Here is a 16546-nt window from a genome sequence, read left to right as displayed (position 1 = left end):
AGTTTGGGGTAAAAGTTGGAAGTTTGGGGTAGGAGTTGAAAGTTTGGGGTAAAAATTGGAAATTTAGGGTAGGAATTGGAAGTTTGGGGTAAAAGTTGGAAGTTTGGGGTAGGAATTGGAAATTTGGGGTAAAAATTGGAAATTTAGGGTAGAAATTGGAAATTTGGGGTAGAAATTGGAAGTTTGGGGTAAAAATTGGACTTCAGGGGGGAAAATGCTCCTTTAAGGGGTGGAAATTGGAATTTTTGGGAGAGGAATTGTCAGGTTTGGGGCAGAACTTGGAGTTTATGGGGGGAAACGCCTCTTTAAGGGGTGGAAATGTGAATTTTTGGGTGAGAAATCAAATTTATGGGGTGGGGATGTTCCTTTAAGGGACAGAAATTGAAATTTAGGGAGGAAAAAATTGGAATTTTGGGATGGAAATTGGAAGTTAAGGGAGGAAATCCCTCCCAAGGGACAGAAATTGTCCTTTATGGGGTCAAAATTCAAATTTTTGGGGTGGAAATGGGAGTTTTGAGGGGAAATTGGGGCAATTTTGGGGCAGAAATCTGAATTTAAGGGGTGGAAATTGGAATTTTGGGGCTGGAATTCCCTCCCAGGAGTAAAAATTGTCATTTATGGGGTGAAAATCCTCATTTTTGGGGCAGAAATCGTCATTTACGGGGTGGAAATTCCAATTTCTGGGTTACAATCCCTCCCCAAGGGGTAAAATATTTAATTTTTGGGGCAGAAATCGCCATTTTGGGGGCAAATTCTGATTTATGGGCTGCAAATTTCCCCCTTAGAGGTAAAAATTGTCACTTTTGGGGTAGAAAAATCTCAATTTTGGGGGTTTAACCAATTCAGGCCTTAAAAAAAACACCTCAATTTTCAGGCAAAAATCTTCAGTTTTGGGGGCAAAATGTCTTTGCCGGGGGTAGAAATTCCCATTTTTGGGGCAGAAATTCCAATTTTTGGGGCAGAAATTCTCATTTTAGGGCAGAAATTCCAATTTTTGGGGCAGAAATTCTCATTTTAGGGCAGAAATTCCCTTTTTTGGGGCAGAAATTCTCATTTTAGGGCAGAAATTCCTTTTTTTTGGGGCAGAAATTCCAATTTTTGGGGCGAAATTTTTCCTTTTTTGGGGATTCAGCACCCTCAGGGCTCGAAACTTTTTAATTTTGGGTCAAACCCTTCCATTTTCAGGACTCAAATCCCCCCCTCCCCCCCTCGGGGTGCCCCTCCCCCTTTGCGGGGGGGCTGGACCCCCCCCCAAAAGGTGACGTCACCCCCGGGGGGGGGGGGAGGGGAGGGGAAATCGCTGATTATTAATTACCCATTAATAATTATTTATTGATCACCACCACCCCTCCCCCACCGGGTCCAGCTCTGCCCCATTTTGGGGGAGGGGAGGAGGGAATTTCCCCTCCCCCACCCCCCTCCCCTCCCCCCCCCCTCAGCTCGGGGTCGCCGCCGCCGCCCCTCCCCCACTTCTGCCGCCGCCGCCGCCTTGGGGGGGGGGGGGGGGGGGGGGGGGGCGGGGGGTGGGGGAGGGGCGGGGTGGGGGAGGGGCCGCGCCGGACGCTGTTTTCTGTGAAAACTTTGGCCGGGGGGAGGGGCCACCCCCCTCCCCCCCCCTTTTGTATATTTTGTACATTATTAATAAAGTTTGGGGAGAAACCCCGGAAAGGAGAGAGCGCGCTCTGTGGGGGAGGGGCGGGGTCACCCCGGGGGCATCTGGAAAGATGTCACCCCACTGACCACACCCACACCGACCACACCCATGGACCACACCCGCTGATCACAATGACCACACCCAGAATGACCACAAAGACCACACCCACACTGGCCACGCCCGACCACACCCACATTCCCCACATTGAGTGGCCACACCCATGTTGACCACACCCACACTGACCACACCCAGAGTGACCACACCCATGTTGACCACACCCATTAACCACACCCTGACCACACACCCACCGACCACACCCACACTGACCAGAGTGGCCACGCCCACGCTGATCACACCCACCGACCACACCCACACTGACCACACCCAGAATGACCACACAGACCACGCCCACACTGACCACACCCACAATGACCACACCAAGTGGCCACGCCCATGCTGATCACACCTAGAGTGACCGCAGTGACCACACCCACACTGACCACACCCAGAGTGGCCACACCCATACTGACCACGCCCACTGACCACATCCACTAACCACACCCCGACCACACCCACACTGACCACGCGGAGTGGCCACGCCCACTCTGACCACGCCCACACTGACCACACCCAAGGCCGCCATTGCTCCACCACCGTTTTATTCCTCCCTTTGTCCCCGGCGCCCCCTGCTGGTCACGGCGGTCACTGCAGCGGTCACTGCGGCCATTCCGGTGGTCACCGCGGTCACTGCAGTGGCCACCGTGGTCACTCTGGTGGTCACTCGCGGGGCCGGGCCACCACCACCTCGCCCAGGGCCTCCAGCACCTCGCGCTTGTAGTCGTCGAAGTCGCCGTCGATCTGGCTCAGGCCCTGCTCCTCCACCACCCACAGCTGGCAGTTGGTCTCGGTGATCAGCCGCGCGTCGTGGCTCACCACGATCACCGCTGTGACGTCACGGGCGCGTCAGCGCCGCCGCGGCCACGCCCGCCCACGGCGCTGCCCCGCCCCGCCCCGCCCGGGCCCCACCTCCTTTGTAGTCGTTGATGGCGTCGGCCAAGGCGTCGATGGACTCGATGTCCAGGTTGTTGGTGGGCTCGTCCTGCCGGCCGAGGGGCGCTCAGGTGAGGGCGGGCCCGGACACGCCCCTTCTAGAGCGGCCACGCCCTCCCTGAGCGGCCACACCCTCCCGGCCACACCCAAACCACGCCCAGGCCCCACCCGGGGCCGCGACGGGAAGGGGAGCTCGGGGAGGGGTCACTCAGGTGAGGTCACACCTGGCCACGCCCGTCCAGGGCCACGCCCACCCCAGGCCACGCCCCCTCACCAGGATGAGCACGTCGGGCTCGCGGCAGGAGAGTTCGGCAAACACCACCCGAGCCTTCTGGCCACCTGCGGGAAAGGGGCGGGGCTTGGCGCCAGGGGCTGGACACGCCCTCCCGGATGGTGGCCACAACCTTCCAGGTGCTAGCCACGCCCCCCCAGGCACCAGCCAGAGCTCTGCGGACACTAGCCCTGCTCATCCAGGTGCTGGCCACGCCCCCCACACCCGCCACATGCTAGCCACACCTCTCTGGACACTAGCCACACCCTCCCAGGTGCTGGCCACGCCCCCCACATCCCACCCCACACCCGCCACACGCTAGCCACACCTCTCCAGACACTAGCCACACCCTCCCAGGTGCTGGCCACGCCCCCCACATCCCACCCCACACCCCCCACACGCTAGCCACACCTGTCCAGACACTAGCCACACCCTCCCAGGTGCTGGCCACGCCCCCCACATCCTACGCCACACGCTAGCCACACCTCTCCAGACACTGGCCACACCCTCCCAGGTGCTGGCCACGCCCCCCACATCCCACCCCACGCTAGCCACAGCTCTCCGGACACTAGCCACACCCTCCCAGGTGCTAGCCCCGCCCCCGGGTGTCAGCCCCGCCCACCCGAGAGCTTGGCGATCTGCAGGGTGTGGGCGTGGCCCTCGAGGCCGAAGCGGCCGAGGCACCTCCGCGCGTCCTGGTGCGCCAGGTTGAAGCTGCGCTGCAGGAACTCGGCCGCCGTCTCCTCCAGGCGCAGCTGCTCGGCCGCCTGCTGGTTAAAGAACCCCACCTTCTGCAGGTGAGGGTGGGGCGGGGTCAGGGACACGCCCAAGGGCAACGCCCACCCGCCCCCAGAGCTGCCACACCCACCCCGGCGCTGCCACGCCCAGCCCTGAGCTGCCACGCCCATCCCTCACTGCTGGTTAAAGAACCCCACCTGCTGCAGGGCGGGGTGGGGCGGGGTCAGGGACACGCCCATCCACCCCAGAGGTGCCACGCCCAGCCCTGACCTGCCACGCCCACCTTGGAGCTGCCACGCCCACCCACCACTGCTGCTGAATGAACCCCACCTGCTGCAGGTGAGGGTGGGTGGGGTCAGGGACACGCCCATCAGCCACGCCCACCCCATAGGCCCCTCCCCCGCCCCAGATTTAGGCTTAGAAGGGGCGGCTCCAGTTGAGGCCACACCCACCCCGTTAGGCCACACCCTTTTGACCACACCCATTCAATGAACATGATGCCATGCCCTCAACCACACCCATTTAGGCCCCACCCCCTTATCTGCATTGGTGCCACACCCACTCAGGCCCCGCCCCCGCTGGCCCCGCCCCCTTTACCAGCCGATGGTTGCGCCTCATCTGCCCCCGGAGCTGCAGAGGAACCGGGGGGGAAAGGGTTAAAAACCCCCAAATTTGGGGCTCCTCCCCCTCTGCCGGGGACCCTCCCTCCCTTTTTTGGGGATCCCCTCCCTCATTTCGGGTTTTTCACCCCCAATTTTTGGGTTTCCCCCCCAATTTTTGAGCTTTTCCCGCCAATTTTTGGGTTTTTCCCGCCCATTTTTGGGTTTTCCCCCCCCAGTTTTTGGATTTCCCCCCAGTTTTTGGGTTTTCCCCCCAATTTTTTGGGTTTTCCCCCCCAATTTTTGGGTTTTCCCCCCCAATTTTGGGTTTTCCCCCCAATTTTTGGGTTTTCCATTCCCATTTTTGGGTTTTCCCCCCCAATTTTTGGGTTTTCCATTCCCATTTTTGGGTTTTCCCCCCGAGGTTTTTGGATCCCTCCCTCCTCATTTTTGAAGATTTCGCTGCATTTTTGGGGCATTTCTGATCCTTTTTTGGATATTTTGGATATTTGGGAGAATTTTCCTTCCCCCTAATTCCGATTTCCCCCCCCCCCCATTTTCAGGGTCCCCAATCCCATTTTCGGGGTTCCCAATCCCATTTTTGGGGTCCCTGTCCCCGTTTTCGGGGTTCCCAATCCCATTTTTGGGGTCCCCAATCCCATTTTTGGGGTCCCCAATCCCATTTTCGGGGTCCAAATCCCATTTTTGGGGTCCCCAATCCCATTTTTGGGGTCCCCGTCCCCGTTTTCGGGGTCCCCGTTCCCGTACCGGCGTCAGGGCCCCGGTCAGCAGCTGCAGCAGGGTGCTCTTCCCGACCCCGTTGGGGCCCACGATGCAAACTGGGAATTCGGGGGGGAATTGGGGGGTCCCCAATCAGGGCGGGGTCCCCCCGACACCCCCCAGGGGGGGATTTTGGGGCCACTCCGGGGGATTTTGGGGCTCCCACCTCGGGACTCCATGTCGATGCCGAAGTCCAGGTTGCGGAACAGCAGCTCCTGGCCCTCGTAGCCAAAATCCACGCCTGGATTTTGGGGGGAAATCCGGGATTTTGGGGGAAAATTCGGGGTTTTGGGGGGGAAATTTGGAATTTGGGGAAGAAATTCAGGATTTTGAGGGGGCAAAAAACAGCCCAGAATTCAACCTGAGGGCCTCAAAACCCATCCTGGCTCCCCAAATTCCCACTTGAGACCCCCCAAAATCCAACTTGAGCCCCCCTAAACCTCCCCCGCACCCTTTCCCAACCTCCCAAAACCCCCAAACCCCCCCAAAATCCCCTAAAACCCTCCCAAATCCCTCCAAAATCTGCCCAAAACCCCCTAAAACCCCCAACACCCCCTGAAATCCCCCAAAACCTTCAAAATCTGCCCAAACCCTCCCCAAATACTTCCAAGACCCCCCAAAACCCCCAAAAAACCCCCAAAGCCTTCCCCAAATCCCCCAAACCCCCCCAAACCCAGCCCCAAACCTCCCCAAACCCCCCAAACCCTTCCCCAAATCCCCCAAAATCCCCCAATCCCCCCCAAACTCTGCCCCAAACCCCCCAAAATCCCCCGAAACCTTTCCCCAAATCCCCCAAACCCCCCCAAACCCTTCCCCAAACCCTTCCCCAACCCCCCCAAACCCCACCCCAAACTCCCCAAACCCCCCAAATCCCACCCCAAAAGCCCCCAAACCCCCCCAAACCCTTCCCCAAACCCCCCAAATCCCACCCCAAAAGCCCCCAAAACCCCCCAAACCCCCCCCAAACCCTTCCCCAAATCCCCCAAACTCCCCCAAACCCCCCAAAATCCCCCAAAACTCCCCAAACCCTGCCCCAAAACCCCCCAAACCCCCCCCCAAACCCTTCCCCGAACACCCCAAACCCCACCCCAAAAGCCCCCAAAATCCCCCCAAACCCTTCCCCAAACCCCCCAAATCCCCCAAACCCCCCAAAATCCCCCAAAACTCCCCAAACCCCACCCCAAAACCCCCCAAACCCCCCCAAACCCTTCCCCAAACACCCCAAACCCTTCCTCAAAAGCCCCCAAAATCCCCCAACCCCCCCCCAAACCCTTCCCCAACCCCCCAAAACCCCCCCAAAACCCCCCAAACCCCCCCCAAACCCTTCCCCAAACCCCCCAAATCCCACCCCAAACCCCCCAAACCCCCCCAAACCCTTCCCCAAACCCCCCAAATCCCACCCCAAACCCCCCCCCGACCCCCCCGCGGGGCTGACCGTGCAGGCCGAGGATGGGGGGGCTCAGGGGGGGCGGGTTGGGGAAGGTGAAGCGCACGGAATATTCCCGGGGCCGCCGCAGCAGCTCCGGGGCCTCGGCCGAGCCCTCGGAGGGCGCCCGGCGCCGGCAGCGCTGCTGCTTCCGCGTCAGCGCCTCGCGGGTCTGCTTCTCCTGGGATTTGGGGGGGATTGGGATTGGGATTGGGATTGGGGATTTGGGGGGTCAGCGCCTCGCGGGTCTGCTTCTCCTGGGATCGGGGATTTGGGATTGGGATTGGGGATTTGGGATTGGGATTGGGGATTGGGGATTGGGGATTGGGGATTTGGGATCGGGGATTGGGGATTTGGGATTGGGGATTTGGGATTGGGGATTTGGGATCGGGGATTGGGGATTGGGATTGGGATTTGGGATTTGGGGATTTGGGATCGGGGATTTGGGATTGGGGATTGGGGGTCAGCACCTCGCGGGTCTGCTTCTCCTGGGATTGGGGATTTGGGATCGGGGATTGGGGATTGGGGATCGGGGATTGGGGATTGGGGATTTGGGATTTGGGATTTGGGATTGGGGATTGGGGATTGGGGATTTGGGGGGTCAGAGCCTCGCGGGTTTGCTTCTCCTGGGATTGGGGATCGGGGATTGGGATTGGGGATTGGGAATTGGGATTGGGGATTGGGGATTGGGGATTGGGGATTGGGGATTGGGATTGGGGATTTGGGATCGGGGATTTGGGATTGGGGATTTGGGATCGGGATTGGGGATTTGGGATTGGGGATTTGGGATTTGGGATTGGGGATTGGGGGTCAGCGCCTCGCGGGTCTGCTTCTCCTGGGATTGGGGATTGGGGATTTGGGATTTGGGATTGGGGATTTGGGGGGTCAGCGCCTCACGGGTTTGCTTCTCCTGGGATTTGGGATATGGGATTTGGGATTGGGGATTGGGGATTTGGCATTGGGAATTTGGGATTGGGGATTTGGGATCGGGATTGGGGATTTGGGATTGGGGATTTGGGATTTGGGATTGGGGATTTGGGGGGTCAGCGCCTCGCGGGTCTGCTTCTCCTGGGATTGGGGATTGGGGATTGGGGATTTGGGATCGGGGATTTGGGATTGGGGATTGGGGATTTGGGATTTGGGATTGGGGATTTGGGATTGGGGATTTGGGGGGTCAGCGCCTCACGGGTTTGCTTCTCCTGGGATTTGGGATATGGGATTTGGGATTTGGGATTGGGGATTGGGGATTTGGCATTGGGAATTTGGGATTGGGGATTTGGGATTTGGGATTGGGGGTCAGCGCCTCGCGGGTCTGCTTCTCCTGGGATTTGGGATTTGGGGGATTTGGGGGGGATTTGGGGCGTTTGGGGGGTCAGCGCCTCCCTGGTCTGCTTCTCCTGGGATTTGGGGGGTTTGGGGGGGATTTTGGGGGATTTTGGGCATTTTGGGGATTTTGGGGATTTTGGGGATTTTTGGGGAATTTTGGGCATTTTGGGGGATTTTGGGCATTTTGGGGATTTTAGGGATTTTAGGGATTTTTTGGGGATTTTGGGCATTTTGGGGATTTAGGGGGTTTTGGGGATTTTTGGGGGATTTCGGGGATTTTTGGGATTTTGGGGACTTGGGGGATTTTGGGTATTTTTTGGGATTTTGGGGATTTTGGGGGATTTTGGGGATTTGGGGGATTTGGGGGATTTTGGGTATTTTGGGGATTTTTGGGGGATTTTGGGGATTTTTGGGGATTTTTGGGGATTTTGGGGATTTGGGGATTTTTTGGGATTTTGGGGATTTTTGGGGGATTTCGGGGATTTTTGGGATTTTGGGGATTTTGGGGATTTGGGGGATTTGGGGGATTTTGGGCATTTTGGTGAATTTTGGGGATTTTTGGGGGATTTTGGGGGGATTTTGGGGGCCCTCACCGCCTGCTTGGTGGATTTGCCCCCGGCTTTGAGGTCCCGCAGTTTCTTCTCCTGCTTCTCAAACTGCTTCAGCAGCTCCTTCTGCTTCTGCTGGTACATCTTCTTGAAGGTCACTGAAACCCCGGGATTTTCGGGAATTTTCCACAATTTTCCGGAATTTTCAGGAATTTGGGGCCGTTCCCGACCCCCCCAATCCCCTTTTTTACTTTTTTTTTTTTTGTTTGCTCCCCACATTCCCAATTTTTCCCTTCCATTCCCCATTTTGTCTCTCCCTTATTCCCAATTTTTCCTTTCCATTCCCCATTTCCTCTCTCCTTTATTCCCAATTTCCCAATTCCACTCCCCGTTTTTTTCCTCCTTTATTCCCTTTATTCCCTTTATTCCACTTTTTCTTCTCCATATCCCTTTTTTTCCCAATGTTCCCTTATTTCTCCCAATTCCTTTTCCATTATTTTCTCCCCCTGTTCCCTTTTTTCCTCAATTTCCCCCAATTTCCCCGATTTCCAACCCCTTTTTTTCCTTCCATTCCCATTTTTTCCCCATTTTTTCCCATTTTTTCCCCATTTTTTCAGGTTTTTTCCCCGTTTTTTCCCGAATTCCCGTTTTTTTGCCCCAGATCTCACTGTAATTCCCCCTGTAGTAGTGCAGGCGCTGGCAGTCCAGGTGGATCCTCTCCATTTCCCCATTTTTTCCCCATTTTTTTGCCGTTTTTCCCCGTTTTTTTTCAGGTTTTCCCCATTTTTTCCCCGTTTTTTTCCCATTTTTTCCCCGTTTTTTTCCGTTTTTTTCCCCGTTTTTTCCCGAATTCCCGTTTTTTTTGCCCCAGCTCTCACTGTAGTTGCCCCTGTAGTAGTGCAGGCGCTGGGAGTCCAGGTGGATCCTCTCCATTTCCCCATTTTTTCCCCGTTTTTTTGCCGTTTTTTCCCCATTTTTTCCCATTTTTCCCCCGTTTTTTCAGGTTTTTCCCCGTTTTTTCCCAAATTCCCGTTTTTTTGCCCCAGATCTCACTGTAATTCCCCCTGTAGTAGTGCAGGTGCTGGCAGTCCAGGTGGATCCTCTCCCATTCCCCCATTTTTTCCCCGTTTTCCCCCTGTTTTTCCCCGTTTTTTTGCCATTTTTCCCCATTTTTTCCCCGTTTTTTCCGTTTTTTTCCCCGTTTTTTCCCGAATTCCCATTTTTTTGCCCCAGCTCTCACTGTAGTTGCCCCTGTAGTAGTGCAGGCGCTGGCAGTCCAGGTGGATCCTCTCCATTTCCCCATTTTTTCCCCGTTTTCCCCCCGTTTTTCCCCGTTTTTTTGCCGTTTTTTCCCCATTTTTTCCCATTTTTTCCCCATTTTTTCAGCTTTTTCCCCGTTTTTTCCCGAATTCCCGTTTTTTTTGCCCCAGCTCTCACTGTAGTTGCCCCTGTAGTAGTGCAGGCGCTGGCAGTCCAGGTGGATGATGTCGGTGCAGACGTCGTCCAGGAAGCCCTGGTCGTGCGACACCACCAGCAGCGTCTTCTTCCAGCTCTGCAGGTAGCTGGGAACGGGGCGAAAAACCGGGAATTGGGGAAAAAAACGGGATTTGGGGTGAAAAACCGGGAATTGGGGAAAAAAACCGGGATTTGGGGGGAAAAACGGGGATTTGGGGGGAAAAACGGGGATTTGGGGAAAAAATGGGATTGGGGAAAAATGGGATTTGGGGGGAAAAACGGGGATTTGGGGAAAAATGGGGATTGGGGGAAAAAACGGGGATTTGGGGAAAAAACCGGGATTTAGGGAAAAACGGGGATTTGGGGGGAAAAACGGGATTGGGGAAAAACGGGAATTGGGGAAAAAACGGGGATTTGGGGAAAAATGGGAATTGGGGAAAAACTGTGAGTTTTGGGGGAAAAAACGGGGATTTGGGGAAAAATGGGGATTTGGGGGAAAAATGGGGATTGGGGGGAATAATGGGGATTTGGGGAAAAAAACGGGATTTGGGGGAAAAAACGGGATTTGGGGAAAAACTGTGAGTTTTGGGGGGAAAAATTGGGATTTGGAGGAAAATGGGAATTTGAGGGGGGAAACCAAGAATTCTGGGGGAAAACCTGAGTTTTGGGGGAAAAATGGGAATTTTGAGAAATGAAACAGGATTTTTTGGGGAAAAATGGGACTTTTAGGGGAAAAGGAGGGGATTTTGGGGGAAAAAAATGGGAAATTTGGGGGAAAAAAAAAAAAGCCCAAAAATCCCCAAAAATCCCGGCAAAGTCCCCCATAAATTCCCAAAAAGCTCCCAAAAAAAATCGCAAAACTCCCCCAAAAATATGAAAGAATCCAGAAAAAAAAACCCAAGAAATCCACCCAAAAAATCCTCCCAAATATCCCCAAAATCCCCCCCAAAAATCCCTCAAAAAATCCCCAAAATATCCCAAAAAAATCGCAAAAAATCCCCCAAAACTCCCCAAAAAATCCCCACAAAAATCCAAAAAAAATCCAAAAAGTCCCAAAAAAGACCCCAAAATCCCCCCCCAAAAAATCCCCAGAGAAATCCCCAAAAGTTCCCGGAACTCCCCAAAATCCCCAAATCCCAAAATCCCCAAATCCCCAAAATCCCCAATCCCAGTCCCACTTGTTGAGCCAGATGACGGCGTTCAGGTCCAGGTGATTCGTGGGCTCGTCCAACATCAGCAGCGTCGGCTCCAGGAACAGAGCCCTGCGGGGGGACACACCTGGGCACACCTGGGCACACCTGGGGGCACCTGGAGCTCACCTGGAGCCCACCCGAACCCACCTGTGCTCACCTGGAGCTCACCTGATCCCACCTGAGCCCACCTGAACCCATCTGAGCCCTCTTGGAGCTCACCTGGAGCCCACCTAGACCCCACCCAAGCCCACTGGAGCCCACCTGTGCTCACCTGAACCCACCTGTGCTCACCTGAGCTCACCTGGAGCCCACCTGTGCTCACCTGAACCCACTCGAGCCCACCTGTGCTCACCTGAACCCACCCAAGCCCCCCCGTGCTCACCTGGTTCCACCTGAGCTCAACTGGAGCCCCCCCATGTTCACCTGGAGCCCACCTGTGCTCACCTGGTCCCATCTGAGCTCACCTGGACCCCACCCGTGCTCACCTGATCCCACCTGGATCCCCCCCAGAGCCCACCTGGAGCTCACCCAACCCCCTCCCTGCTCACCTGACCCCACGGGATCCCACCTGGAGCCCACCTGATCCCACCTGGAGCCCACCCGAGCCCACCTGGAGTTCTTCTCTGCCTACCTGGAGCCCACCTGGAGCTCACCTGAACCCACCCGAGCCCACCTGGATCCCACCTGTGCTCACCTGGATCCCACCCGTGCTCACCTGGATCCCCCCCGTGCCCACCTGTGGGCAGGTGAGCTCACCTGGATCCCCCCCGTGCTCACCTGTGGGCAGGTGAGCTCACCTGGAGCCCACCCGAGCCCCCCCGCCCCCCCCCGTGCCCATCTGAGGGCAGGTGAGCTCACCTGACCCCCCCCCCCGACCCCACCCGTGGGCAGGTGAGCTCACCTGACCCCCCCCCGTGCCCACCCGAGGCCAGGTGAGCTCACCTGGCCAGCGACACGCGCATCCTCCAGCCCCCCGAGAACTTGCGCGTGGCTCTGTTCTGCATCTCGGCGCTGAAGCCGAGCCCGGCCAGGATGCGCCGAGCCCGCGCCTCGGCGGCCGCGGCACCGATGGCGCGCAGCTCCTCGTACACCTGCCAGGTGAGCCCAGGTGAGCCCGGGTGTGTCACAGGTGTGTCACAGGTGTGTCACAGGTGTGTCACAGGTGTGCCCAGGTGTGTCACAGGTGTGTCACAGGTGTGTCACAGGTGTGCCCAGGTGTGTCACAGGTGTGTCACTCCCAGGTGAGCCCAGGTGTGTCACAGGTGTGTCACAGGTGTGCCCAGGTGTGTCACAGGTGTGTCACAGGTGTGTCACAGGTGTGTCACTCCCAGGTGAGCCCAGGTGTGTCACAGGTGTGTCACAGGTGTGCCCAGGTGAGCCCGGGTGTGTCCCAGGTGTGTCCCAGGTGTGCCCCCAGGTGTGTCCCAGGTGTGCCCAGGTGTCCCCAGGTGTGTCCCAGGTGTGCCCAGGTGTGTCCCCAGCTGTCCCCAGGTGTGCCCTCGTGCCCCCAGGTGTGCCCAGGTGTATCCCAGGTGCCCCAGGTGCCCCAGGTGTGCCCAGCTGCCCCCAGGTGTCCCCAGCTCCCCCAGCTGCCCCCAGGTGTGTCCCAGGTGTGCCCAGGTGTGTCCCAGGTGCCTCCAGGTGTGCTCAGGTGTGCCCAGGCGTGTCCCAGCTGCCCCCAGCTGTCCCCAGGTGTGTCCCAGGTGTATCTCAGGTGTGTCCCAGGTGCCCCCAGGTGCCCCCAGGTGTGCCCAGGTGCCCCCAGGTGTGCCCAGGTGTATCTCAGGTGTGCCCAGGTGTATCTCAGGTGCCCCCAGGTGCCCCCAGGTGTGCCCAGGTGTGCCCAGGTGTGCCCAGGTGTGCCCAGGTGTGTCTCAGGTGTGCCCAGGTGTGCGGTACCTTCTCCAGGCGCTCGGCGGCCGCGTCGTCGCCGCTCTCCAGCCGCCGCTGCAGGAGCCGCTCCTCGTCCAGCAGCCGCAGGCGCTGCGTGTCGGCGCGGAGCACGGCCTGCACGGCAGGTGTGTCATCCGCCAGCACCTCTGCACAGGTGAGACAGGTGAGACAGGTACAGACAGGTACAGACAGGTATAGACAGGTGAGACAGACAGGTACAGACAGGTACACACAGGTACAGACAGGTACAGACAGATACAGACAGGTGAGACAGGTACAGACAGGTACACACAGGTACAGACAGGTACAGACAGGTACAGACAGGTACAGACACAGGTGAGACAGGTACAGACAGCTACACACAGGTACAGACAGGTACAGACAGGTGAGACAGGTACAGACAGACAGGTACAGACAGGTACAGACAGGTACAGACAAGTACAGACACAGGTGAGACAGGTACACACAGGTACAGACAGGTACAGACAGGTACACACAGGTGCACACACAGAGGTGTCGGCACGGAGCACGGCCTGCACCGCAGGTGTGTCATCCGCCAGCACCTCTGCACAGGTGAGACAGGTGAGACAGGTACAGACAGACAGGTACACACAGGTACAGACAGGTACAGACACAGGTGAGACAGGTAAATACAGGTGAGACAGGTACAGACAGGTACACACAGGTACAGACAGGTACAGACAGGTACAGACAAGTAAACACACAGAGGTGTCATCAGCCTCTGCACAGGTGAGCTCCCAGGTGTGCCCAGGTGTGCCCAGGTGTGCCCAGGTGTGCCAGGTGTATCCCAGGTGTATCCCAGGTCTATCCCAGGTGTGCCCAGCTGTTCCCAGGTGCCCCAGGTCTATCCCAGGTGTGCCCAGGTGTGCCCAGGTGTACCCAGGTGTGCCCAGGTGTGTCCAGGTGTATCCCAGGTGCCCAGGTGTATCCCAGGTGTATCCCAGGTGTGCCCCAGGTGTGCCCAGGTGTGCCCAGGTGTGCCCAGGTGTGCCAGGTGTATCCCAGGTGTATCCCAGGTGTATCCCAGGTGCCCCAGGTGTGCCCAGGTGCCCCCAGGTGTATCCCAGGTCTATCCCAGGTGTGCCCAGCTGTTCCCAGGTGCCCCAGGTCTATCCCAGGTGCCCCAGGTCTATCCCAGGTGTGCCCAGGTGTGCCCAGGTGCCCCAGGTGTGCCCACCTTGCTCGCAGAGCAGCACGTCGATGTTGGGGGGGATGCTCAGGGCTCTGTTGGCGATGTGCTTCAGCAGCGTCGTCTTCCCCTTCCTGCCCAAAGGAACCCAAAATTAACATAAAATTAACATAACATTAACATAAAAACAACCCAAATTAACCCCAAATTAACCCAGATTAACCCAAAAGTAACATAAAAACAACCCAAATTAACCCAAATGAACCCAAAATTAACATAAAAACAACCCAAATTAACCCAAATGAACCCAAAATTAACATAAAAACATCCCAAATGAACCCAAATGAACCCAAATTAACCCAAATTAACCCAAAACAACCCAAATGAACCCAAAACAACCCAAATGAACCCAAATTAACCCAAAACAACCCAAATTAACATAAAAATAACCCAAATTAACCCAAGTTAACCCCAAACAACCCAAATTAACCCTAATTTACCCTAATTAACCCAAATTAACCCAAAAATAACCCTAATTAACCCAAATTAACCCAAAACAACCCAAATTAACCCAAATTAACCCAAAATTAACATAAAAACAACCCAAATTAACCTAAAACAACCCAAATTAACCCAAATTAACATAAAAATAACCCAAATTAACCCAAATTAACCCAAATTAACCCAAACCCCCCAGAATTAACCCCAAATTAACCCAAAACCCCCAAAATTAACCCAAATGAAGCCCAGAGCCCCAAAAGTAACCCCAAAACACCAAATTAACTCAAAACCCCAAAATTACCCCAAATCCCCAATTCCCCCAAAACCCCGGGATTTCCCCAAATCCCGTTTTTTCCAAATCCCCGGGATTTCCCCCGAAACCCCCGGATTTTCCCAAATCCCGTTTTTTCCCCAAATCCCATTTTTCCCAAACCCTGGGATTTTCCCAAACCCCCGGGATTTCCCCAATCCCATTTTTCCCAAATCCCCGGGATTCCCCCCAATCCCATTTCCCCCCAATCCCATTTTTCCCCAATCCCGCGTTTTTTCCCAAATCCCCGTTTTTTCCCCCAGTCCCATTTTCCCCCAATCCCATTTTTCCCCCAATCCCATTTTTTCCAAATCCCATTTTTTCCAAATCCCGCGTTTTTTCCCCCAGTCCCTGGGATTTTCCCCCAATCCCATTTTTTCCCCAAATCCCCGTTTTTTCCCAAATCCCCGTTTTTTCCCCAATCCCATTTTTCCCCAAATCCCCGTTTTTCCCCAAATCCCGCGTTTTTTCCCCAATCCCCGTTTTTCCCAAATCCCCGTTTTTTCCCCAATCCCATTTTTCCCCAATCCCATTTTCCCCAATCCCATTTTTTCCCCAATCCCATTTTCCCCAAATCCCATTTTCCCCCAAATCCCCGTTTTTCCCAAATCCCCGTTTTTTCCCCAAATCCCGCATTTTTTCCCCAAATCCCATTTTCCCCAAATCCCGCGTTTTTCCCCCAATCCCATTTTCCCCCCAATCCCCGTGTTTTTTCCCCAATCCCGTTTTTTCCCCAATCCCTGTTTTTTCCCCCAGTCCCATTTTTCCCAAATCCCTGTTTTTTCCCCAATCCCCGGGATTTTTCCCAATCCCGTTTTTCCCAAATCCCCGTTTTTTCCCCAATCCCATTTTCCCCAATCCCCGGGATTTTTCCCCAATCCCATTTTCCCCAATCCCCGGGATTTTTCCCCAATCCCATTTTCCCCAATCCCCGGGATTTTTCCCAATCCCATTTTCCCCAATCCCCGGGATTTTTCCCAATCCCCGGGATTTTTCCCAATCCCGTTTTTCCCAAATCCCTGTTTTTTCCCCAATCCCCGGGATTTTCCCCAATCCCATTTTCCCCAATCCCCGGGATTTTCCCCAATCCCATTTTCCCCAATCCCCGGGATTTTCCCCAATCCCATTTTCCCCAATCCCCGTTTTTTCCCCCAATCCCATTTTCCCCAATCCCCGGGATTTTCCCCAATCCCATTTTCCCCAATCCCCGGGATTTTCCCCAATCCCATTTTCCCCAATCCCCGTTTTTTCCCCCAATCCCATTTTCCCCAATCCCCGGGATTTTTCCCCAATCCCCGGGATTTTTCCCAATCCCATTTTCCCCAATCCCCGGGATTTTTCCCAATCCCATTTTCCCCAATCCCCGGGATTTTTCCCCAATCCCCATTTTTTCCCCCAATCCCATTTTCCCCAATCCCCGGGATTTTTCCCAATCCCATTTTCCCCAATCCCCGGGATTTTTCCCAATCCCGTTTTTCCCAAATCCCCGCACCCGTTGGGCCCCACGAGGCCGTAGCGCCGCCCGGCCACGATGAAGAGGTCGGCGTTGACGAAGAGATCCTTGCCGTGGGCAGAGATGCTGAACTTCTCCAGCTGGAACGGGGCAAAAAAACCCGGAATCGGGAAAAACGGGAACGGCGGCGGAGAACGGG

The 16546-nt window shown here is 55.8% G+C and overlaps 1 protein-coding gene across 1 annotated transcript in view; it reads right to left on the bottom strand.

Annotated features, from left to right (window-relative positions):
* Nucleotides 1-2296: 2296 nt before the first annotated feature.
* The window catches only part of LOC128801710 (epithelial discoidin domain-containing receptor 1-like), a 23356-nt gene continuing 9106 nt past the window's right edge, over nt 2297-16546 (bottom strand). The window contains exons 15-29 of the mRNA XM_053967747.1: nt 16387-16487; nt 14132-14217; nt 12940-13079; nt 11983-12131; nt 11026-11109; nt 9830-9954; nt 8438-8550; nt 6528-6699; nt 5259-5333; nt 5081-5151; nt 4311-4343; nt 3598-3766; nt 2979-3043; nt 2681-2753; nt 2297-2598 (exon numbers count right to left, since the gene is read on the bottom strand). Of these exons, the coding sequence (XP_053823722.1) occupies nt 2432-2598; nt 2681-2753; nt 2979-3043; nt 3598-3766; nt 4311-4343; nt 5081-5151; nt 5259-5333; nt 6528-6699; nt 8438-8550; nt 9830-9954; nt 11026-11109; nt 11983-12131; nt 12940-13079; nt 14132-14217; nt 16387-16487 (1623 nt within the window). The 3' untranslated portion in view covers nt 2297-2431. The remainder of the gene's footprint in view (nt 2599-2680; nt 2754-2978; nt 3044-3597; nt 3767-4310; nt 4344-5080; nt 5152-5258; nt 5334-6527; nt 6700-8437; nt 8551-9829; nt 9955-11025; nt 11110-11982; nt 12132-12939; nt 13080-14131; nt 14218-16386; nt 16488-16546) is intronic.

The sequence above is a fragment of the Vidua chalybeata genome, chromosome 31 (genome assembly GCF_026979565.1).
Source record: "Vidua chalybeata isolate OUT-0048 chromosome 31, bVidCha1 merged haplotype, whole genome shotgun sequence".
NCBI classification, from domain to species: domain Eukaryota; kingdom Metazoa; phylum Chordata; class Aves; order Passeriformes; family Viduidae; genus Vidua; species Vidua chalybeata.
Note: the sequence above shows the minus strand (reverse complement) of the source record. Positions and strands in the feature narration are given on the sequence as shown.